This window comes from Biomphalaria glabrata, chromosome 14, assembly GCF_947242115.1.
Source record: "Biomphalaria glabrata chromosome 14, xgBioGlab47.1, whole genome shotgun sequence".
In the NCBI taxonomy this organism is placed as follows: Eukaryota; Metazoa; Mollusca; class Gastropoda; family Planorbidae; genus Biomphalaria; species Biomphalaria glabrata.
Window position 1 is genome coordinate 29,331,555 of NC_074724.1, and position 24,239 is coordinate 29,355,793.

Consider the following 24,239-nt stretch of genomic DNA (forward strand, 5'->3'; position numbering starts at 1 on the left):
ATAATTAATCTTTATGATCTTAATGGATTGTGATGTAACCACGAGGAAGGCTGTTGTAGTTGAGTTGAGAAAGGGAGGGGTGAAAGCCGAGGGACAGAAAGGCATTTAATTTTTAGAGAGTGTTGTACTTTGTTTAAGCTGTTGAAGAAATTATGTCCATTGTGTTTTCAAACATTTACGTTGTTGGAGTTGAAATCTGTGTATTAGCTATTCAATACAGAGCCACTTCCACATGACCTGTCACTGAAAAATACTGAATGTTAAATGGCAAGCAAGAAAAAATACCAGACACTGAAACCTTCGAAAAGCGGGCCCGCAAAACATCCACACAATCCTGAAGCAGTCCAGGCTACGATGGGTAGAACACATCTGCAGAATGGAAGACCACCGTATCCATAAACGACTTCTGTATGTCCAATTGAGGGAAGGAATGCGCCACAAGGTGGACAAGGAAAACACTTCAGGGACACCCTTAAAGCTTCTCTGAAAGCCTTCAGCATTGACTCAGCCACCTTGGAGAAAGAAGCACATGACAGAGCATCTTGGCGTCGCGCTGTGAATAACTGGCGTACAAATTGCTGAGGAAAACAGAACAGCGCTGGCAGAAGAAAAGCGACAAAGAACAAAATAACAAGGCCAGTGTGCAGTTTAACATTCCGGGCTCATATAGGTCTTACAAGCCACACGAGGAGGCTCAAAACCTCAGTGTAAAGCCCTCAGCCCCCTGGATGACAAAACTGGTCATCATCGAACCAGGATGGACGAACTATATTTACTGTTCATAAAAGTTACATTTTTTAAAAAGACGTTTGCTAACGTTTCATAAACTTTTATTCAAGTTTGACATCTACAATAGAATACGTCTCCACCGGTTTAGTTGGACTAGCTGTCAGGAGCTACAACCCAATGACCAAGTATTTAACAACTTGAACAAGTGGAATTAAAACCTTTGATGGCATATTTTTAATTTATTTTTTTCAGAAAGAATTCAATGGTTAAGCGCTTGGCTGCCGAACGTGTCTCAAGAGTACTGCTGCATTTACTTAAAGGCAATATAAAGTTGTAGCTTAGGGCCCCTACTAGTTTAAGGACCCCAACATGTTTCCAAGGTTACATTCAGTCAAAGAAAAAAGATGCCTAAGGCTGATTACAAGAGGCTCCTATCTCAAAAAGCTTAGGGCCTTATCCGGTGTAAGTCCGTTCCCTCTCAAGTGTATATAGTTAAACTAGTACCAGAGTTTATATAGCCCAGCATAGAATCCAAAAACCTGACCCTATAAGGGGAAACATAAATGGAGCTTATTCTAAATCTAGAATTGTTTATGAGAACGATAATGGAAAAAGATGTGGACGGGTTCTGGGAGGAGCGGATAGTCACATGACCCTGGGTAGCGATGCAGAAGCCGGACAATAAAAGAATGAACTATAAATAGCTAGCCATTTGGTGTATCCGGTGTACAAAATAAAGGAAGTGTTGATTTTGTTTGCTCTTGAAATGGTAAATGACAATATTTGTGCACATTGTAGTCCTGCAGTTTCAAATCTTCTAGACAGAGACTTAGAAACTGTGTTTTCGCTGTGTTTTTTGGTATATTGTTTCTGTGTAGTCTCTGTGTTTTCGCTGTGTTTTTGGTATATTGTTTCTGTGTTGTCTCTGTGTTTTCGCTGTGTTTTTGGTATATTGTTTCTGTGTTGTCTCTGTGTTTTCGCTATGTTGCCAGTGTGTTAAGACAGTTATCCCAATGTGTTTTGTCTGTTGGCAGGAGAACAGAGGGTGACCTATCTTCGAGTCACGCAACGCTTCAGTAACGAAACAGACGATGTTACTACATACGACTGGGTGACGTCATACCGCCAGGCGACGTACTCAATAGACAATGGCTTGCAGATGGCAAAACTCTCAGGTGAGGGAATATCGTCTTGTGTCTCATCACCTCCTCCATAGGCCACCTAAGTTTCTCGGTCAGTTCGACCAGGTTGTCATAAAAACTGAAGCACTACCCCTCACTTATAACTCTTTCTTGATCTCTCGAGCCTTGGGGGTTAATTAGTTGGCATCTGATTAGAGATTATGGCTAGACTTCAGAGATACCTGAATTCCCAGAGGAAGAGGAAAAGAAGAAAAAACTCTAGTTTTGTAGTTTTGCTAGTACAAATGTTTTACGTTTCAGGTGTTCCTTCATATTTAGAAGATAATTCTATCCTAGTCCAAACTTTCCGGGGATCAACAATACCTGCAGGACCAGGCAGCCATCGACTTACTAACTTTCTTTAGAAAGGCTAATGAAAAATAGAAGGAAACTTACATTACAGTGATAAAAATTGGCAGTGAATCATTCGTACCAATAACAAAACAACAACAAGTGGTTGAATTTCAAAATTTCAAGTACATTTAGCTCATACCACACAACCAAGTGTCCATGCTATATGATACATTCAGATACATGGTAGCAAGCAGGGTTGGAACACAGCACAAACATAAGGAATTCCGAAGCTAAAGCCACACAACCAAGTGTCCATGCTATATGATACAGTGTAGCAAGCAGGGTTCAAACACGGGACCATCGTGACGAATTCCATGCGCTTTCCACAAAACCAAGTCCCCATCATATTCAATACTAAGTAAGCAATATAAAGTGGACATTAAATTTCACCTGGTCTTTCCGTCTATCTCATCTTTTCCCCCCAACAGACAAACACATCTCCAGGCACACATTTCAACAAACTTCTGAACACGTTTCGCAAATCTCTTCTTTTTACCTTCCTTTCGAACTATCAACCTGTTAGATATGCACTCTATTCTTGTGTCTTTCGAAACGAAGAAACTAGCATGTTTTCATTTCTGCAGGTGTGTTCCGAACTCTGGTTCTGCTAGAGGCCACCAAGCACGTGACAGTGGTGGTCTACTTCCGATCTGCAAATCATGTGGCTAGCTCGCTGGTCTTTCCGGTCCAGGCTTCCGCTTCCGGTTTCTTTGTGATGAACCCAGCAACCCCTAGCACCGGTAACAGGGTGAGTATTTGGAAAAGGAAAAACTAACTAGTGCTTTGTGATTAGTTTGATGCTTTCTGTTTTCTTTAGTGTCAATCTTTGTTGATAATTTTATATTTATGATATAAAGATTGAATCACTTGCCTGGGAAATATATATAAATATTACAACACACTGAAGAAACGTCTGTGTTCCTTATTTTGTCTTTAGTAAACGTCTTCAAGCTCATCCATTCAAACAATGCACTGATTCTCAGTTCAGCAACAACTTGATTTAAAATTCGTGTAAATTCACTGAAGTAATATAATTTTAAAATACTGTTACTCAGTTACACTAATGGAAATAACTTAAACATTATTGATGAATATAGTTTTAAGGCGAGATAGCTTCCCTTTAAGGACGTTATTTGAAACTAATATTGCTTAGTTAGATTTTTTATATAGAATATGCAAATTTTGTCAAGTTGTTGTAGTTTTAGAACGTGGAGGCCTCAAATTAAGGCGAGGCTTTGTGTATCTGTACAGGTTCACACGAAATGGAATGTGGGATGCTTGGTTGATATACATCTTGTCTACCTGTCAAGGGAAGGCGCGATGACTGAGCGGCAAAGCGCTTGGCTTCTGAACCGGGGTCATGGGTTGGAATCATGGTGAAGACTGGGATTTTAATTTCAGGATCTTTGGGTGCCTCTGCGTCCACCCAGCTCTAATGATGACATTAGTTGGGGAAAAGTAAAGGCGGTTGGTCACTGTGCTGGCCTTTGCATCATCTGCCCTATAGATCACAAGTTTTGAAAGGGCGATTTTACTTCTTTACTTTACCTGACAAGGTGACTCTTGTCAAGCCAATCGTTATAGAGGGCCTAATCACTGACCTGTGACGTCGCAGCCTGTGGGCAGTTTAGACCAATAGAGTGTTGCCAAGTCACAGGTCAGTGTTCATACCTTCTATAACTATTGGTCACGCTCAAGTTTGAGACCCGACTCGAGTTGCGTTTCCTGAAAGGTATCACTAATTTTGCTCCTCCGACTACTGGTCCGTAAGAGAAATTGGAACGTAGAATAGTAAAGACAGTTCCATGAGTTCCTAATGACTAAAAAGCATAATCTTCTCTCTGTTCCTTTCTACAGCTGACGGTCACAGCTCTCAATGACGATACAGAGGTCAAGGTCAGGTTTCCAAGAAACTCGACACGCCCTTTCACAGTTGTGGTCAATGAGTTAATATTCCAGTAAGTTGTGAAATTTCTTACGTAAAGAAATCTCCGATACTCAAATCGTAGTAAACGTCCAAATGCAATTTCTCTTTGTTCAAGAATGCTGGGGAAACATCTTCTCTCTTGCTATACTTTGTTGCTGAAAGAATTGTTTCTTCAATGTCAACAAATATACAAAACAAAATGCAGTTTTATTTTATATAGAAATAGATTAATTGGACATTTGCATAAAATGGAGGCAAATCTATAAATAGAGAAAGATTTTGCTACATCCGGGATACAGAATACGGAAACATTGACCAAAAAAATTACACATTTTAAAACCCATATAAAAACTTCTGTACACATTTTTTCAGCACTATCTATGCTATAAAGTAGAATGTGAGGTGTATGTATGTTACTTATAGACATCAAAACCGCTTGACCAATCTTGATAAAACTTGACAGGAATGTTTCTTGGGTACCAACTTAGACCTTAGTGTATGTATTGTAGCCCTAAAACAAACTTAAGACCCTAAAAAAAATAAAGTTGTCCGACTCTATTACAGCTATAGTATTTTATGGATCTAGGCCATGTCTACAATGTTGACATGAGAAAAGATCGAAAGGATTTAGACCTAGATCTAATTTTAAGAAATACACTTTGCGCAGATAGTTTTTTACTTTGACACATGCAAATACAAAAGAAGATCCATTGATTTCATTATATAATAAAAGTAACCTTCAATTTTGTGTTTCAAAAGCATTTTTTACATAAATTAGTTCCTTATATCTGTGACTACAGATTTCCTGACGAACATTCTTTCATTAGACAATACCGTAATGAATCGCGTACTAAAAATTAATTCGTTTAATTGTTTACCTTATAATCCCATCCCTAGATCTAAAACTCTAATTCAACACTAAGATGATAAAACTTCTCTTCGCACAGATAGTTTTATACATTAACACATGAACATACTAATTATAGTCCATTCATTTCATATTTTGATCAAATAAACATTAAAATTTGGTTTTCTAAAGCATTTTTAAGAGACTACATTCGTTTACGAAAGCTGCGAAGCCGAGTTGAGATAGGCCTAGATCTATATTCATTCATGAATCCCGTACTAAAAATTATTTTGTTTAATTGTTCACTTTATAATTCCATTCATTTAACAAAGCTATCGCTCTTTTCGTTTTTAATAGATATGAATGTATCGACTTCGGGTAAACCCATTTTCGCAAACCTAATTTTATTTTCGTAGCGAAAGAGAAATAACGTGAAAGGATCATTAGCTAAGTTTAACATACATCTAAATCCAATCCACTACATTAGTGAACACAAACTTAGACCCGCAGGCCTCGGGTAATGCCAGGCTAGTACCATGATAAAGCACGAACTCTTGTTTGGGCTACATAATAATAAAGTGTTTGATCCTAATCACTTAGAATTGACATTTAGAAAAATTATTGATTTTAGGGTAGAGAATTATCTAGTTTGATTTTCATATGCTTGTACAATACTCAGGCAGTATTCCAGAAATGGGGTGTTGGGGGTCAGGGATATTCGATATTGTGTTGATTGTTCTGGGGTATGTCATTTTTCTGTCTCTGGTGGTTTCAATTGTTAGGTAGTATGTCTTTGATATTAAATAGTATTTCTATTATTATTATTATATTTTTAGGTTAATCACTTTTCAATTGTTTATGATTTAATACTTGTGAATTATGAGAACTTACAAATAAAAAACTTTTTAAAAACATTTTTTAAAAAAGCCCACAAAAGAGGCAAAAGGGCCCAAAAAAGAGGCAAAGAAAAGAGGCCTCAGGCCCAAGGATTCCTATGATGATAACGCTAAAAGTGAATGGCGCAAATTCTGAGGTTTCCTAAAATAGGAGTTTCTTTCTTTTGGTTCTTCCGGTCGAACAAAATGACCAAGGGTACATCAAGTTTTGGTAAACGGCACAACAAAACCGGAAGGTGTGGACAGAGAGTCCTTCACATTCAGAACAAAACATGCCCTAGGTGTGCTTATCCAGGTCCTCGCCCATGGCATTACAATTGGTCAAAGAAAGCTGAAAGGAGAAAGACTACAGGCACAGGCAGGATGAGACATCTCAAAGTTGTATTTAGACGATTTAGGAATGGTTTCCGTGAATGCACTGCCCCATAGCCCCGCAATAAGGTTGCAGCCCCTGCTTCTTCAGCTGTTGCTACTAAATAAATAAAGAAATAAAAATTAGTATTTAAAAAAAAATAGGAGTCTCTAAGGGACAATGAAATATTTTCACGTACTTTTTCTTTATTTTAGCATAATTTATTGTTTTCATTTTTCTAAACTTTTATTAGCGATTAATCTATAAGGCTGTTTTAGGGAGTTGTACAATATTCTCTTTGTTACTTAGGCAAATCCGATCTTTGAAGTTGACTTTGAAGAGTCTGCAAAGTGTTCAGTTGATATCTGATGAGGATTTTAGTGGGACGTTTGTCTATTGTACAAAAAGTGTCGCCGTCTATTTGGGAAACAGCAACAGTCACAGTGTAAGTTGAACATTGAAGGAGAATTAACCATTGTAAGGGGAGCTAACCATTGAAACGGGAGTTAACCATTGTAAGATATTTCTACACATCAAATAAGGAAATATAACTAATATTTAACTTTGGTTAGGCCAATAATAGAATATGCCTTCTCGGTTTGGGACCCCTTAACTTAAGAAAGAATTAAGAAACTGGAACAGACACAAAATAGAGCAGTGAGATTCATAACAAACGAATATTCACATTAGACTATAGTAACACCTTTAGAAAAATCAATATATTTCGAAAGCCTTCAGGATAGAAGAATTTGGAAAAAAAAGTAGCAATTATACATAAAACACTGAATCACAATCTTCTAATACAGAAACAAAATTTAATAAAATACTCAGAAAGACTCGAAGATAAAGGCATATTCCTTGTTTCATGTGCTAGGACAAATTTGTACAAATGCTCCTTCTCTCCTGGTGCTATTACAGCATGGAATAGGTTGCCTGAGTCAGCCAGGAAAACCAATGGCTTGGCAGAATTTAAGTCATGCATGGCTAGATCACTGGCGGATCCAGGGGGGGGGCGGTAGGGGCGATCGCCCCCCCCCACTCGGCCGACCCCCCCCCCCGAAGGGGGGGGGGCGGACGAATTTTAGTATAGAAGTCACACAATTTGTATACGAATTTATTACTTATGTTAATAATATATACTAATTATTTATATTTCAAACTATTTTTAGATTATTTCGCCCCCCCCTCTAGTATGTTGGCCGATTAGGTGGGGTCGGGAGGGGGCGATAGCATCAATCCGCCCCCCCCCCCCAACCATAAACTTTTGAGTGGGGGGGGCGGTCCAATTTATTTGTAGAAATCACAGCTTGCCAAAAGAATCAATTAAATATCTATATGATTAAAACTTGTTATTGATATTTTAACCGATCTTTATATTATGTCGTTCCCCTGTTGTCCGATTGGTGTGTGTGTGTGGGGGGGGGGCGATCCTACTTTTATGGAGAAATCATAGTTTGTGAGCAAGATTAGTTGCATTGATATATAAATTTGATATTATGTCGCTCTCCTTCAGGTATCTTGGCCGATTCGGTGGGGTAAGGGGGGGGGGGGGGCGATTGCATGTACTGCCCTCCCCGCTCTAGCCCTCTGAGTGGGGGGGGGGCGGTCATATTTTTATGGAGGAATCATAGTTTGTGAACAAAAATAGTTGAATTTCTATATAATTGATATGTGAAACCATTTGTATATTATGTCGCACCACACTCTAATCTCAAATTTTATGATTAGTAAATATAAAAGGAAAAAGGTGGAAGGGGCGATACATGCCATCTCCTTTCCCTCCTCGGACAAAGCAATAATTTTTCTTTTTGTATTATAGTTAAGAAATTACAAAATGTAAAAAAAAAATCAGCCACTAATATAATTTATATATGCTATAAATTAAATTCTCGTATCGAGTGGCCCCACCCTTATTCTTTAATGCCAAATGCAATCATTAGCAGAAATTATAAAAAGGAGCGAGGATAAATCGTTTTCATTCTACCGCCCCTCCCATTTCCAGACAGAGTTTATGTAACTTCACATGAATTTATCATAATTATTTTAAGAAAGACTTTGCTTTGGAAAAGTTAGAATTCAAACAAAAATTTTCAGTATAAGAGTCACGATTGAGATGAGTAGCCTTTTGTCCAACCTCTACTCAATCTAATATTTTTCTAGTTAAATTTGGGACTACAACTCACAATTTATGCTTGAATTTTATTGAATATTTTTATCGAATTTTTTTTCGGCGGCGATCCTCAAAGCCTTAATCAGAATATGTGGGGTATCTGCTCTTTTCAAGGAACAAATCGGTTTTATTTGCAATGTATTAAGGGCGTATACATTCAAATTAGAATATTTTTCAAGTACAATATTATTCAAAAGGTCCTTTTTTAATAGGATGAATAATGAGCTTTAGGTAAGGAGAATGTGTTTCTTCAGCGAAGAATGCAAGAAAACGCTTTTAGCGTCGGGGCTTCGCCCCGAAAATCCATGATGAATAGTGAGCTGTAGTTGTCAGGAGCAGGCGTTTCTGCAGTGAAAAATGCAAGAAAACGCTGTTTGGAGTCGGGGCTTCGCCCCGAACTCCACTGATTAATAATGAGCTGTAGATGTCAGGAGAATGCGTTTCTTCAGTGAAGAATGCATGAAAACGCTTTATGCGTCGGGGCTACGCCCCGAAAATCACTGATGAATAGTGAGCTGTAGTTGTCAGGAGCAGGCGTTTCTGCAGTAAAAATTCAAGAAAACGCTTTTGGCGTCGGGGCTTCGCCCCGAACTCCACTGATTGATAAAGAGCTGTAGATGTCAGAAGCAGGCGTTTCTGCAGTGAAGAATGCATGAAAACGCTTTATGCGTCGGGGCTACGCCCCGAAACTCACTGATGAATAGTGAGCTGTAGATGTCAGGAGCAGGCGTTTCTGCAGTGAAAAATGCAAGAAAACGCTTTTTGGCGTCGGGGCTTCGCCCCGAACTCCACTGATTAATAATGAGCTGTAGATGTCAGGAGAATGCGTTTCTTCAGTGAAGAATGCATGAAAACGCTTTATGCGTCGGGGCTAGGCCCCGAAAATCACTGATGAATAGTGAGCTGTAGTTGTCAGGAGCAGGCGTTTCTGCAGTGAAAAATGCAAGAAAACGCTTTTTGGCGTCGCCCCGAACTCCACTGATGGATAAAGAGCTGTAGATGTCAGGAGAATGCGTTTCTTCAGTGAAGAATGCATGAAAACGCTTTATGCGTCGGGGCTACGCCCCGAAAATCACTGATAAATAGTGAGCTGTAGTTGTCAGGAGCTGGCGTTTCTGCAGTGAAAAATGCAAGAAAACGCTTTTGGCGTCGGGGCTTCGCCCCGAACTCCACTGATTAATAAAGAGCTGTAGATGTCAGAAGCAGGCGTTTCTGCAGTGAAAAATGCAAGAAAACGCTTTTTGGCGTCGGGGCTTCGCCCCGAACTTCACTGATGGATATAGAGCTGTAGATGTCAGGAGAATGCGTTTCTTCAGTGAAGAATGCATGAAAACGCTTTATGCGTCGGGGCTACGCCCCGAAACTCACTGATGAATAGTGAGCTGTAGATGTCAGGAGCAGGCGTTTCTGCAGTGAAAAATGCAAGAAAACGCTTTTTGGCGTAGGGGCTTCGCCCCGAACTCCACTGATGGATAAAGAGCTGTAGATGTCAGGAGAATGCGTTTCTGCAGTGAAGAATGCATGAAAATACTGAGAAATACTGCTTATTTATTCTTATATAGGCTGTGTGCTGTACGCACGTTTATGAATAGGGTTAGGGTTAGGGTTTACTGGGCGTTAGGGTTAGGGTTTGGAAAAAAATCGCCCCCCCCACTCCAAAGTTCTGGATCCGCTAGTGGGCTAGATTGGCTTAGGAACACGCGTAGGACGTAATAATCTTATCTTTTTTGAAGTAACGTCTGTATTTTATAAGATAAGATAAGAAAGAGAGAATTCAAAGTGCTGGACTCCATTCTCTCACTACTTCTGTTTAGAAAGAAAGAACTATTATCTTATAATTTACAGACGTTATAACTACGTCTGACGAGTATCCATAGCCAGTCTAGTCATAACGTCAATTAAAGACTTGAAACTTTGCTAAGATGTTCGCGTTCCTGGCAAAGTCAGGTCAGTGTCAGTGTTTCCTGAACTCTTCCCTTAACGGACCACTTTGCTTGTTTTTTTAATAGAGATAAATTCACGTGGTGACCACTACTTAATTATTCCAGTAGTATAGGTACACCTATTCAAGACGTTACATGATACCGAAAGCACTAGGGATTATTTTTTGTACAGTATATGGAATAAGAAATGTGACTTTAATAACCAATAAAGGGCATGCATACAAACATTGTGAAATAGAACTTTCTTCTTCTTCTTCTTCTTAGTATTATCATCATTTGCGACACAATTTCTATTGATTTAGGTAACTCTGCGATAGTACTGCCCCCTGACTAAAAAAAAATCTGCCAATCTTCTTGGCTAAATTCAGAGCTTCAGTATGCAATGTGTGCAATTAACTTCCCTTCGGCTGAGATAATCAACATCAGTACTATGTAACCGAGGACAGGGCGTCACCTTTATAGAGGGAAACAGTAACTCAAAATTTTAACATACAAATTTTAAAAAAATAAATTTTTTTTTTGCACAGATCAGCTTGGATAGTAACGTGGACATGGCTATCCCAGTGGACAGTTTGACCAGCCAGTATGTGTCCTTTCCTTCAGGGCCTCCCCTGGGACCGTCTCAATTCGCAAAGTATCGCTTCTTATGTCTGTACGATAATACGAACATCAAAGTGAGTCTTTTTTTTTTTTGATGTTGTATTGTCGAATTTTTTTTTATTCGACTAAATTCTGGATTTGGAGGAGGAGACTTCCAAGCCGAAGGGGGTGGGGGGGGGGGGTCGTCGAATCTCAGTGAAGATTTTGGGATTTTGAATTGTGGAATTTTTTAGCACACTCTAGTATTTTGGACATCAGTCTTGCGGACAGCTAAATTAAAATTGTTGGGAATTCCTGTGTGAAACAAGAAAAACAATTTAAAAAAATACTTTAAAAAAACAAAACAAAGCTTATTCGAAGTGTACTTAATATTAATTAGTCTGGATCAGTCATGTCATTAAATTTGATCTAGACCAACAGCAATAAATCCTTGCGATTAATTATATGTGTACCAATTGTATTAATTTAGCGTTATTTCATTTTAGGTTTCTCAATACGCTTTGATCTTATCACTTGTCTGGACCAGTTGGGAAAATGGGGGAGGGGGTGGGGGAGAAAGAAGGGAATATCTGGGTTTATTTTACAGTAATCGGTTTTTAAAAGCATTTACAATAAAATGGGGGAGGGGGCCTGAATTCAAAATCGTGGCTCACGCCTCCTCAGGCCGACGTGATAACCACTCTGCTTGTGAGGTACTTATGGCTTGAGAAGATTGTATAATTATATTGTCACGTTCAATCAATGGTGCCTGACGTTACAATCTATCAATTGTGGATGTCAGATGTCAAGATCTATGAAGATGCTAAAATGGATGTCACGTTGTAGATTATCTTGATCTGTATCACACCATCAATGATCGTAATTGCCGAGGATTGTAAAGTTGTCAGTTGATAAAAGGATCATCTAGATCTAGGAGTTACTATTTGACAATACGATCTAAGTATTTTATTGTATTCAATGGAGAAACTACTCTTCGTCTAAAAACAATTACTTTAATTCAGAACTTGAAAAAGCTATTCACAAATAATTACAATGGTTAAATGTACTTGAATAGAATAACTGATCTACACTTAGTTCTAATACAAAAGGTACATGTTCTCTATTTCACGTTCCATACAAAACATGATGTTATCACTAACACGTTCCAAAACAAGACTGATGCGATTTTGGATCTTGCCCGGGTACTAGAGCGTAATCACGTGATCAACAACTTTACTCTGCAAGATTAACCAATAAATGCAGCTCAACATACAACAATTAACATTTCGAAGCCAATCATATACATTCTGAAACTGAAAGTAAATGCATGCCTGGTTTTCCCCGAGCTAACTAAACTTGTGCCGACAAGCTAATAGACTGTTGCTAAATATAGATACAGTGTACGTGACATATATATTGTTTATTTCAATCTAGAGCGGCAACCTGTGAAGGCGCCTTTTTTTTGCTTATACCATCACTTTAGTCACGTACAATTTTCTTTCCCTTGTTGAGATCAAAAACAAAATAATAATAATAGTTAATTAACTAATCGTTTGTTTTTTTAAATTGATTTTTGTGTTGTCAGGTAAAAGAAATAATTATATATATATATATATCATTCTTTTATAACGCCTTTCTTGGAAGTTTGTCTGTATTAACAAATTTGACAACTTATTTAGCCCTATTTAGTTATGAGTGTTCATTCTTGTATTTTCTCCGTAGATATACACAAACCAAACGGAGACAATTCATCTCTCAAAAGCTGGGTTTTTCTCAGATTTGATACTTCCGACAGATGGGTTTATTTTCTTCGAGAGTGAGTCGCAGCAGCCGTTTCACGTCACGAGGCTGTCCGGAAGTGGAGCCTGCGTGACCTCACTGCTGCCGGACACCTTGTGGAAAAGTAACTATGACGTCTACGTGGCAGAGGCTGGGCAGACTATACACATTGTCCTGCCAACTGACCAGAGACAATCGTTTACCGTCAATGGCTTCAGCTTTGACCTTGGATACTGTGTAGTTATTCAAGGTACCTGATAACTTTAGGATTAGAGGTAGCTACTAAGATATATGTTGTTGATAGGTTTATTGTTGAGTTGTAGCTTCAGACAGCTAGTCAAATTGATAAGTTGATTGTTGAGTTGTAGCTTCAGACAGCTAGCCAAATTGATAAGTTGATTGTTGAGTTGTATCTAAATAAAGCTAGTCCAACTGATTGTCAATTTGAAATTCCAGATAGCTAGCCCAAGTGTTAAGTTGATTTTTTTTTACTGTAACTCCAGATAGCTAGCTCAACTGTTAAAGTTGTAACTGTAACTAAATTTGATAGTAAGTCAAACTGGTATTGTTAAGTTGTAACTCCAGATAGTTAGTCCAACTAAACCTTTCTAGGCGTGTTATTGTTTTTTTAACAGAACTAGATTAAAAATCTAAACAAATATCTTGTTTAAACCAAAAGTGAACTTAAACCTTTATTTATTTATATACAGCTTTCAATTCCAGGGAATTATCTATATACAGCTCTCAATTCCAAAGAATTATTTATATACAGCTTTCAATTCCAAAGAATTATTTATATACAGCTCTCAATTCCAAAGAATTATTTATATACAGCTTTCAATTCCAAAGAATTATTTATATACAGCTTTCAATTCTAAAGAATTATCTATATACAGCTCTCAATTCCAAAGAATTATTTATATACAGCTTTCAATTCCAAAGAATTATTTATATACAGCTTTCAATTCTAAAGAATTATTTATATACAGCTTTCAATTCCAAAGAATTATTTATATACAGCTTTCAATTCTAAAGAATTATTTATATACAGCTTTCAATTCTAAAGAATTATTTATATACAGCTTTCAATTCTAAAGAATTATTTATATACAGCTTTCAATTCCAAAGAATTATTTATATACAGCTTTCAATTCCAAAGAATTATTTATATACAGCTTTCAATTCCAAAGAATTATTTATATACAGCTTTCAATTCTAAAGAATTATTTATATACAGCTTTCAATTCCAAAGAATTATTTATATACAGCTTTCAATTCCAAAGAATTATTTATATACAGCTTTCAATTCCAAAGAATTATTTATATACAGCTCTCAATTCCAAAGAATTATTTATATACAGCTTTCAATTCCAAAGAATTATTTATATACAGCTTTCAATTCTAAAGAATTATTTATATACAGCTTTCAATTCTAAAGAATTATTTATATACAGCTTTCAATTCTAAAGAATTATTTATATACAGCTTTCAATTCCAAAGAATTATTTATATACAGCTTTCAATTCTAAAGAATTATTTATATACAGCTTTCAATTCCAAAGAATTATTTATATACAGCTTTCAATTCTAAAGAATTATCTATATACAGCTTTCAATTCCAAAGAATTATTTATATACAGCTTTCAATTCCAAAGAATTATTTATATACAGCTTTCAATTCTAAAGAATTATTTATATACAGCTTTCAATTCCAAAGAATTATTTATATACAGCTTTCAATTCCAAAGAATTATTTATATACAGCTTTCAATTCCAAAGAATTATTTATATACAGCTTTCAATTCCAAAGAATTATTTATATACAGCTCTCAATTCCAAAGAATTATTTATATACAGCTTTCAATTCCAAAGAATTATTTATATACAGCTTTCAATTCCAAAGAATTATTTATATACAGCTTTCAATTCCAAAGAATTATTTATATACAGCTCTCAATTCCAAAGAATTATTTATATACAGCTTTCAATTCCATAGAATTTTTTATACACAGCTTTCAATTCCAAAAGAAGATGTATATGTTACAAAAAAGTGTAACAATAAGTACTAAACAAATTAAAGCAAATAGAAATCACATTAAAGTTACAAGAAAACACATCATTTCGTCTCCTACAGCCTTGACTTTCATCAGCGGTTCATCCACTTTTTAGCGGCCCCCGTAAGGGGAAAATGCCGCTATTAGGTTTGTGCAAAATGTCCGTCTGTCCGTCTGTCCGTCTGTCACACTCAGATCTCGAAAACTAGAAGAGATATGAAAAATAGTATTTCATCATTAAATCCGGCTTGAAAAGTTTAGGTGCAACGGCTACTTTTGGTTTTCTAAAAGCAAACCGTTTAATTTATAAAATTAATTATGCAAGCGATTTTTTCATAAAAATACACCAATTCTAAAACAATTACGTAAATGTAAGGGAGGCAATGTTACAATATGCTAACAAAGATGGACAATTTTTGTGTATTTTCAGTATCACTAAGTCAAATATATTTTTAAAATGTACAGGAAATGTTTACAACAAATACAAATAATAGTTAAAGACGTTTTTTCTGGTCAACTAGTTGCTAAAATTAAAAGAAAATATTTCTGTTTGTTTATAAAGGCTAATAATGCACTTTGTATGTAAATATCACGCACATTTTTTTAAATGGACTTTTTATGCAGCGATTTTCTTGCAGTAGCGTAACGTCGCAACATGATCAGGTGCTAAACCAATTCCTTAAACTTTTTTTAAAAATCAGATTTTATTTATTTTTTGTTTAGTGCCCCCATCCGAATAAAAGAAGCTTATTTTTGTGCGTTTTGTCTGTTGGTCGGTCTGTCCGTCACGATTAGATTTAAAAAACTAGAACTCTAAAAGCTATTGAAAATCTGATTTACCCTTTAATGTTCCTCCCATAACATCTCAATAGTTTTAAGTATCTAAAATTGATTGTTCCGGATTTTTGTGTGCAAAACTAATCAACGCCAACAAATGTTTGTTTGCTCTTCTAACTTATATTACATTCAATTTCCATGCTTAAACGTTGCAAAAACACATTATCAATAATATGTTGTTCCGTTTTTTATGTAAATAGCATATTAATGCTAAATCATAATCTCTATACTGACTTATATTTCATTAAGTGTAAAAATGTTCCGGATATTGTTTTATAAAACATGAATTATGCCTAATGATTGTTTAAAATCGCATAAGGCTTTTAAAAAAAGTAATTTACTAGAATTGATTACTGAAAATTACTTTTTAGACATTTAATTTTCTTGTAAAACATAACATAGAAGTTTTATAATCGATAAAGAAATTTCCGGATTTTGTTTCTTACAAATCGTCGCCAGAAATTTCCGAATTTATTTAAAAATCTACTAACGCCAAATAATTGTTTGAACTCCCTCTTCTAATTAATAAACAAATAATCTTCTCATTTACGAAATAATGTTTTTACGGATTTTTATGAAAAATATTTTAACTCACTACTCTCTTACAGTACATTTAACTTTCTACCTAAAACATTAAAAAATCTAATTATCGTTAATATTATGTTCCGATTTTTAAGGAAAACAGAATCCAAACACCAAAGTAAGGTATGAAAATCTCTCCACGTGGCTGTAGTACATCTAATTTTTATACGAGACCATCCAAAAAATTTAATTAACGGTATTACATTTATCTGAAATTCTCTTTTTCTTTTACTATTTATACAAACATCCGGAACAATCTATTATATAAACTTTTCAATTGTGTTCATACCTAAAAATTATTGCGATGTTTTGAAACGTAAAATAAAGGTTAATCAATTTTTAATAACTTTTAGTTGTTTTTTTTTATATCAAGATAACGGACAGACCGACTGACAGACAAAACGCAAAAATAATGTGGCTTTGATCCTTTTTAAATAATATCTATTAGAACTCAGTGCACCAATGTCTATGAACCCTCGTTAAATATCTCGTGTAAATAAAGACATTTTTTTTTATGGTACCGGTACTAGCCTATTGTGAGGTAATGGAATTTTTTTTCTTTGACGTCATATGAATGGACTCTTTAAATGTAATGTTAAAAGAACGCACTCGGTGCACCAATGTCTATTAACCCTCGAAAAAATTGATTGTATTAATGAAAACATATTTTAGTCTAACTAAGCCGTGTGACGTAGTGTTTTTTTTTTCCTTTGACGTCACATGGAATGAATTCTTTAAATGAAATGCTAAAAGAACGCACTTGGTGCACCAATGTCTATGAACACTCGAGAAATGGCTCGTGTTGATAAAGGTGATTTTTAGTCTAGCTAGGCCTTGTGACGTAGTGTTTTTTTTCCTTTGACGTCATATGGAATGAATTCTTTAAATGAAATGCTAAAAGAACGCACTCGGTGCACCAATGTCTATGAACACTCGATAAAAGGCTCGTAATGATGAAGGCGATTTTTATTCTAGCTAGGCCGTGTGACGTAGTGTTTTTTTTCCTTTGACGTCATATGGAATGAATTCTTTAAATGAAATGCTTAAAGAACGCACTCGGTGCACCAAAGTCTATGAACACTCGATAAATGGCTCTTATAGATGAAGGCGATTTTTAGTCTAGCTAGGCCGTGTGACGTAGTGTTTTTTTTTCCCTCTGACGTTATATGGAATTAATTCTTCAAATGAAATGAAAAAAGAACTCGGTATAGTAATGTTTATTAAGCCTCGTTATGTGACTCGCGTTTAAAAAAGGAATGATATCTTGATTTAGATCTAATCTAGATTTTTTAAACTAGATCTAGATTTTTATTACAGTATATCTAGATCTGGATTTATATTCTAATTAAAATTATTTTAGAGTCTAGATCTAGAATTTCTAGATCTAGTTTAGACTAAAATAGACTAGATTAAGATGTAGAATTTCAATTTCTAAACTTAAAGTGTAAAAAAAAAAGTGTAGATTTTCATTTCCAAACGTTTTGATCAATATTGTAATGTTTTAATATACTAAAACTAATCTACTATTTTTTTTATTAAATTTAAATTTAAATTTACGGCAAATGAATCTTTGAAACTTGAAACATTATTACTTTTGACCATCGGATGGCTGCCTGGTCGTGCGGTTTGCGCGCTGGACTGTCCTTCAGATTTATGGATGGCCCAGGGTTCAAACCCTGCCCGCTCCCATCCCCCGTCGTTATGCGGGAGGTTTGGACTAGGAAGTAATTATCTTCAACTCTGAAGGAACATCCGAAACGTGTAAAACATTTTACATCAAAATTAAATCACTTCTTGAATATTATTTGCGAATATGCAGATCCGACAGGGATCCGACTTCGACGGGGGCCGCCTCTGAGTTTGTGTAACACAAACTCTCTTTGTAATCTTGTTTTTTTTTTGCCTTCATCTGACTTAAGAAACACTCGTAATTACACCAGAATACATCGGCTAATACAGCCACACAATCTCCATAAGACATGCTCATGTTTTTTTTTCAGTCGAGATACATGGCAATGACATTGTATTGATTCACTGCCTTTCTTCTCCAGGGGCGTCGCTAACAGGGTGTAACATTACCCTCTCTCAAGGTTTGCATCACCTCGGCTTCAGAAACGCAAGCGTTGTGTTTGCAGCATACGTCTCCCAGACAGTAGCAAGCTCTTCTTTAGAGTTCTGCCACGCCGTGGGATCAGTGGAGTCCATCACGAACAGGCTGCCGCTTCACGTAAGTGGACATTGTGGGTTTTTTTTAGTCGAAATCTGGTTAAAAGTATTGCAACCGGAGGGAAAGGGCTGAATGACATAGCGCTTGGCTTCTGAAGGTTTGGAACTCACTCCCCATTGATCTCAGACAGACTATATGCTACATTACTTTCAAGAAGAACATTAAGACCTACCTGTTTAAAACTTTTTTTGTCATTAGTTTATCATTTTAGCTCTCGTGTTTATGTGTGTAATGTTATTACAGCGCCTTGAGCCTACAATTTGTTTGTTAACAGCGCTCTATAAATTAAATTATTAGTATTAATTATTATAATTATCCACGTGACATTTTCGTTTACCGGCGTCTGTGTAAACAGACGATCATCTGCCCCCATAGATCGCAAGGTCTGAAAACGGGGAGGGGGCACTTATTAACACAGGGAATAATATTAACACAGGGAATAATATTAACACAGGGAATAATATTAACACAGGGAATAATATTAACACAGGGAATAATATTAACACAGGGAATAATATTAACACAGGGAATAACATTAACACAGGGAATAACATTAACACAGGGAATAACATTAACACAGGGAATAATATTAACACAGGGAATAACATTAACACAGGGAATAACATTAACACAGGGAATAACATTAACACAGGGAATAATATTAACACAGGGAATAACATTAACACAGGGAATAACATTAACACAGGGAATAATATTAACACAGGGAATAACATTAACACAGGGAATAACATTAACACAGGGAATAACATTAACACAGGGAATAATATTAACACAGGGAATAACATTAACACAGGGAATAACATTAACACAGGGAATAACATTAACACAGGGAATAACATTAACACAGGGAATAACATTAACACAGGGAATAACATTAACACAGGGAATAACATTAACACAGGGAATAACATTAACACAGGGAATATGCCTGAGGGTCGTAGTGGTTTGGATAACTCTCTCTCTCTGTCTCTGTCTGTCTTTGTCTCTCTCTCTCTCTGTCTCTGTCTGTCTTTGTCTCTCTCTCTCTCTGTCTCTGTCTGTCTTTGTCTCTCTCTCTCTCTCTGTCTCTGTCTGTCTTTGTCTCTCTCTCTCTCTCTGTCTCTGTCTGTCTTTGTCTCTCTCTCTCTCTCTGTCTCTGTCTGTCTTTGTCTCTCTCTCTCTCTCTGTCTCTGTCTGTCTTTGTCTCTCTCTCTCTCTCTCTCTCTCTCTGTGTATGTGTGTGTGTGTTGGGGGTGGGGAGAAAGGAGGGAGGCGCTAAAGCTGAAAAAAAAAGTTTATTTCGTCCTAAACATACTCACGTGATAGTCTTAACAAATATATACATTAAAAAGTGTTCATACATTGATTGATGCCCTTTTGTCCCTAGTCAATGGTATTTATTTCCCTTGTTATAACTGTTTGTTTTAAAACCAAGATGCTATAGAAGTGAACATCCCATTTCTCAGTTGATGTCAACACTAGACTCTGTGTGTAAAATAGTTTTCAAAAAATAGACAGACACTTAATCTCTTATTATGTCACAGTATTTCTGTTGTGTCGGTCCAGAGAAATAAAAATTAAGTTTTCTTATCAATATCAAGTGTTTTTTATTCTTCATTAATTAAAAAGAAAGACTGGAACGAAATAAAACTATGAAGTTAAATGTTCATCCGACTTAAGTAGCATTCTTACAGAAAGAAAACCCTATTCTAATATCTAGTAGAAGTCAATTTATTATGGATTAAATCACAGACCTATATATATTATATCTAGACTGGAAAACGAAACTAATTCTTATCCTCGATTGATCAGATCACTGACCAATATATAGAGATTGTTATGTATTAATCACAGAACTATATATATTCACGTAAATTCATGAAATGGAGCCATTCCCTGTTAGTTTCTAACAACACAAGCAATATTGAAATAATTCATTGATTTTAGTCATCTAATGTACATTTAAATAGATTGATTTTGTTTTTATGCAAAAAAATAATTATGAGACGAGAGTGATCTTATTTTAGCTGTTACAATACTAGATATAGATCTATACATTAAATTATATGTTACATAGGTTAGTGTTGAAAACAATCTTTACTTCTAATTTCTTTACAAAAAAAAAAAAACAAGGCTTAGTTTCCTCTTTTTTAAAAGTTTTTCACATTTTTTTGAGTGTTTAATGATCTCCATGTCCATTCTAGATATACTGTATATAGGTCTGTGGGTTAAATTTTATTTTAATGTTGCCTCATTAGTTGTTAATTTCTGAATCCATTATAGTTTATTGTTTGCTCATTATAAGTTTATTTTTTTACTTTCAGTTTCTTGTTATAATAAACCAAACTTGACCAATGAAGAGGCTCTAGCATCGCTTTAGACTTTAAATGTTTGTTTCCTTTTTTGTTTTTTAGAGCATAATACTGAAATTTCATGTTCGATTCAACCTTTTGAGAGTTTCTTTTATTTTCAAACAGTGGTCGTTTCCTGCCTTGAAGTACCTTGACCTATCTGACGATGATCCGTTCCGGAATCCACTGCTGCCAGAATTGACGACATCCACTTCTGCTCAAATGACGACATCCACTGCTGCCAAAATGACGACATCCGCTGCTGCCCAAATGACGACATCCTCTGCTGCTCAGATGACGACTTCCGTCTCTCTTTCGTCTGATGTCACCAAGACCACCACAAGGGCAACTAACTCTGGCTTCCCGGCCAGCACGATCGCGGAGACCACGAGCACTTCATCGACAGAAGCAGCAGCACCAACAAGCGTCGTCTGCTACCCTCTGGGAATTCCCATGAACCTCTCCAAGGACGAAGTCGACTCTCTCTTGAACTCTATCATAGGACAGCTTCTGGTCCATTTCGAGGACACGCTGACCTACAGGATGAGGCAGAACTGCATGTGGGATGACAGACCGTCCAGCAAGGTCATTGGCTTTGGAGGCGTGGCTTTCCTGGTCATTTGGGCAGTCACCGTGACTTCTTCAGACATATTTTTTCTTATCCGATTTTGTATACAGTGCGTTAAGAAAAGTTGTTTCAGACGACACAGCTGACAATGACTTCTTGATCTAGTCAGATTTATTTGCTGTTGAGTTATAGTCTCTTTTGCAGACAAAAAAATATCTAGAATTGGCCTTCCTTTTGTTCTTTGTATACAATATATATATATATTAATATAAATATATAAATATTATATAGGGTTCTCATTTTGTAGTTTAGGCTACATATTTATAAAAGTCATTAAACATTCGTAAAAATATCTATACAATGTTCACAAGTAAATCAAAGCCTCATTGTTTTTTGTTATGTTTGAGTAGTTATATTACATAGCCTCGCATAACATTAATAATAACTTATATATATATTATCATGATATCTGATACGCACGTAGGCCTATAGTTTATACGCCTACTAACAATACTCGGCAGATAAATATATATTTATATATATATCATTCGTATTACCGTACAACAGAGTTAATTTAAAGTTACTTATATTTTTACGTAAATCTAATATAGATCTGGTTGTAAATCTAGACCAGATATTAAGAGTTCTATATTAAAAATTTAGGTCGAGTGTTAAATCTAGATGAACATACCAAGAAATAATCACAATACTACGCCTTCTTCGCTGGCAGAGATAATGTGTATTTTCTTGCAGCGGATGGTGTAACTAAAGCGCAGTGGCAGAGCGGTAAATCGCTTAGCTTCCGAACCGGTATCCTGGGTTCGAATCCTGCTGAAGACTTGGATTTTTTTTATTTCGGGATCTTTGGGCACCTCTGAGTCCACCCAGCTCTAATAGTTACCTGACATTAGTTGGGGAAAGTAAAAGCGGTTGGTCGTTGTGCTGGGCGCATGACACCCTCATAAACCGTTGGCCACAGAAACAGATTACATCATCTGCTCTATAGATCGCAAGGCGTGAAAGAGGAACTGAACTTTACTGAAGGTGTCACGGGTTAGAATTGAAACAAAACATTAATTGAATTATTTTTTAAAATTTATTTATTATACTTGAAGTTTAACAATGGAGGTATAGTCTTTTTTGTTTTAAAAAAAAAATTAAAAATAATTTTCTTGTTTTCTTGTCGTCACCTATCTACGTCACCTACCTAAGTCACCTACCTACGTCACCAACCATTTTATGACTTCATGTGGAAGAAGAACACTGAAACATACTGTACCTAAGCGAGACCAATTTAATAGAAGGCCTGAAAACTGACCTGTAAATCTGTGGGCAGTTTAGACCAAGAGCTTGTTGCCACGTCACAGGTCTGTACCACGTGGTAATGAGCTATTGGACTAAACTGCCCACAGGTTGTGACGTTGCAGGTCAGTGTTGAGGCCTTCTATAACGCATAGTCTCGGACCAGGCTGATAGGATTTAGACAACATACAAACAGTGTGAGTTGCGAGACACTGCCTGGGCATAAGAACCTGACAGTGACACCATAGGGCCCTAAATTAATGGCCTAATGGTGCTCTTCCATTCACACTGGTGCACAATATCGATGATTTCTTCACTTAATTAGACGCATCTTAACTAATCAAACCAATTTAATTCTAAGCTAATTCGACAATGCGTCATAAGGTCATGAACTTGCAGGGCTGAGATTTTTAAAAAATTGGCTAATAATATTAAATAATTAGACTTTTTTTAAATCAATGAGCGCAAAACGTGTTTTTTGTTCCTTTAACATTACATCATTTTACGAATACACATTTTAAAATTAGATCTGTAACTTACTTTCATTTCATTGATAAATCTACATGTTGATCTAATAAACATGATAAACTATTTGGCCAAGTTTTATTGAAAAATAGCACTCTTATATATTAGATCAACTCGGTCTGTGTGTGTGATAAAATCTTTGTACACACCCACACCCAACCTCGGATCAAATTGAAACTTTGCACAATTATTTGAGTACCTGACAAAGCACGAATGCATTTTTAAAATTTACCAATTGGTTAGTTAACTATTGGTAATTTTTAAATTTTGTTTAGTATCAAACAAGGGAACAAATAGTGCTTGATTCTACAAAAAAAAAACAAAAAAAAAAAAAACCTCTTTCAGCAGTGGAATAAGTGAGAAGATTCAACAAAGTCAAAATGCAATAGAACGTTGACTACGGTTAGAGTAGTGAAGATTTTCAGTCATGGAGGTACATTTGTACAAAGCACGCTTTTTGGTGCATCCGGTGTACAGAAATGAGAATTTTAGCTCAGCGAATCATTTCAACAAGGAAATATAATACTTAAACACAAGCAAAATATATCTCAGGGGTAGAACTCCGTCCTTAATACTATATCTACCAATAATGTACAGGCTTATTTTCCTTACTCGATATCAAACAAATTAATTATTTGACTAATTGATCATTTCGTTTATTGGTTCATGTTTTGTTAGGTGCAATAAATAATTGTTTAAAGTATGGACTTGATCAGAGAATGCGTGATTGAGCTATAGCATTAACAATAATTTAATGGGACTAAACCCGACATATTTAGTCATATATGTGAATACTAAAGTATTACTTTCCCTTGTTGCTATTCAACAAAACAATTAATTACCACTAATTATTTTTCTGTTTAATTATTTTTATATGTATTCATGCTTTGTCTATGTCAATGAATAGTTGTGCGAAGTTTAACTTGATCCAAGAATGGTTGTGGGAGAAATAAGGTGTACACACTTTTTTACCAGACCGAGTGAGTTGATATAAGCTTTGTAAAAACAAAAAAAAAAACGTATATTATGTGTAGTT

At 35.8% G+C, this 24,239-nt stretch overlaps 1 protein-coding gene across 1 annotated transcript; it reads left to right on the plus strand.

Moving 5' to 3' along the window:
* The first annotated feature begins 264 nt into the window (after nt 1-264).
* LOC106058037 (uncharacterized) lies at nt 265-21,663 on the plus strand. The gene is made up of 9 exons (XM_056009663.1): nt 265-358; nt 1,764-1,904; nt 2,849-3,012; nt 4,122-4,222; nt 6,596-6,731; nt 10,927-11,073; nt 12,701-13,007; nt 18,282-18,457; nt 20,935-21,663. The coding sequence occupies exons 1-9, from the start codon at nt 265-267 to the stop codon at nt 21,520-21,522; spliced, it is 1,854 nt and encodes a 617-aa protein (XP_055865638.1). The 3' UTR covers nt 21,523-21,663.
* The last annotated feature ends 2,576 nt before the right edge of the window (nt 21,664-24,239 follow it).

Coding starts and splice junctions, on each gene's coding strand:
- LOC106058037 (XM_056009663.1), top strand. CDS start 265: ATGGCAAGCAAGAAAAAATACCAGACACTGAAACCTTCGAAAAGCGGG. Junction 359..1,763: donor AGCAGTCCAGGCTACGATGG/GTAGAACACATC, acceptor GTCTGTTGGCAG/GAGAACAGAGGGTGACCTAT. Junction 11,074..12,700: donor ACGATAATACGAACATCAAA/GTGAGTCTTTTT, acceptor TTTTCTCCGTAG/ATATACACAAACCAAACGGA.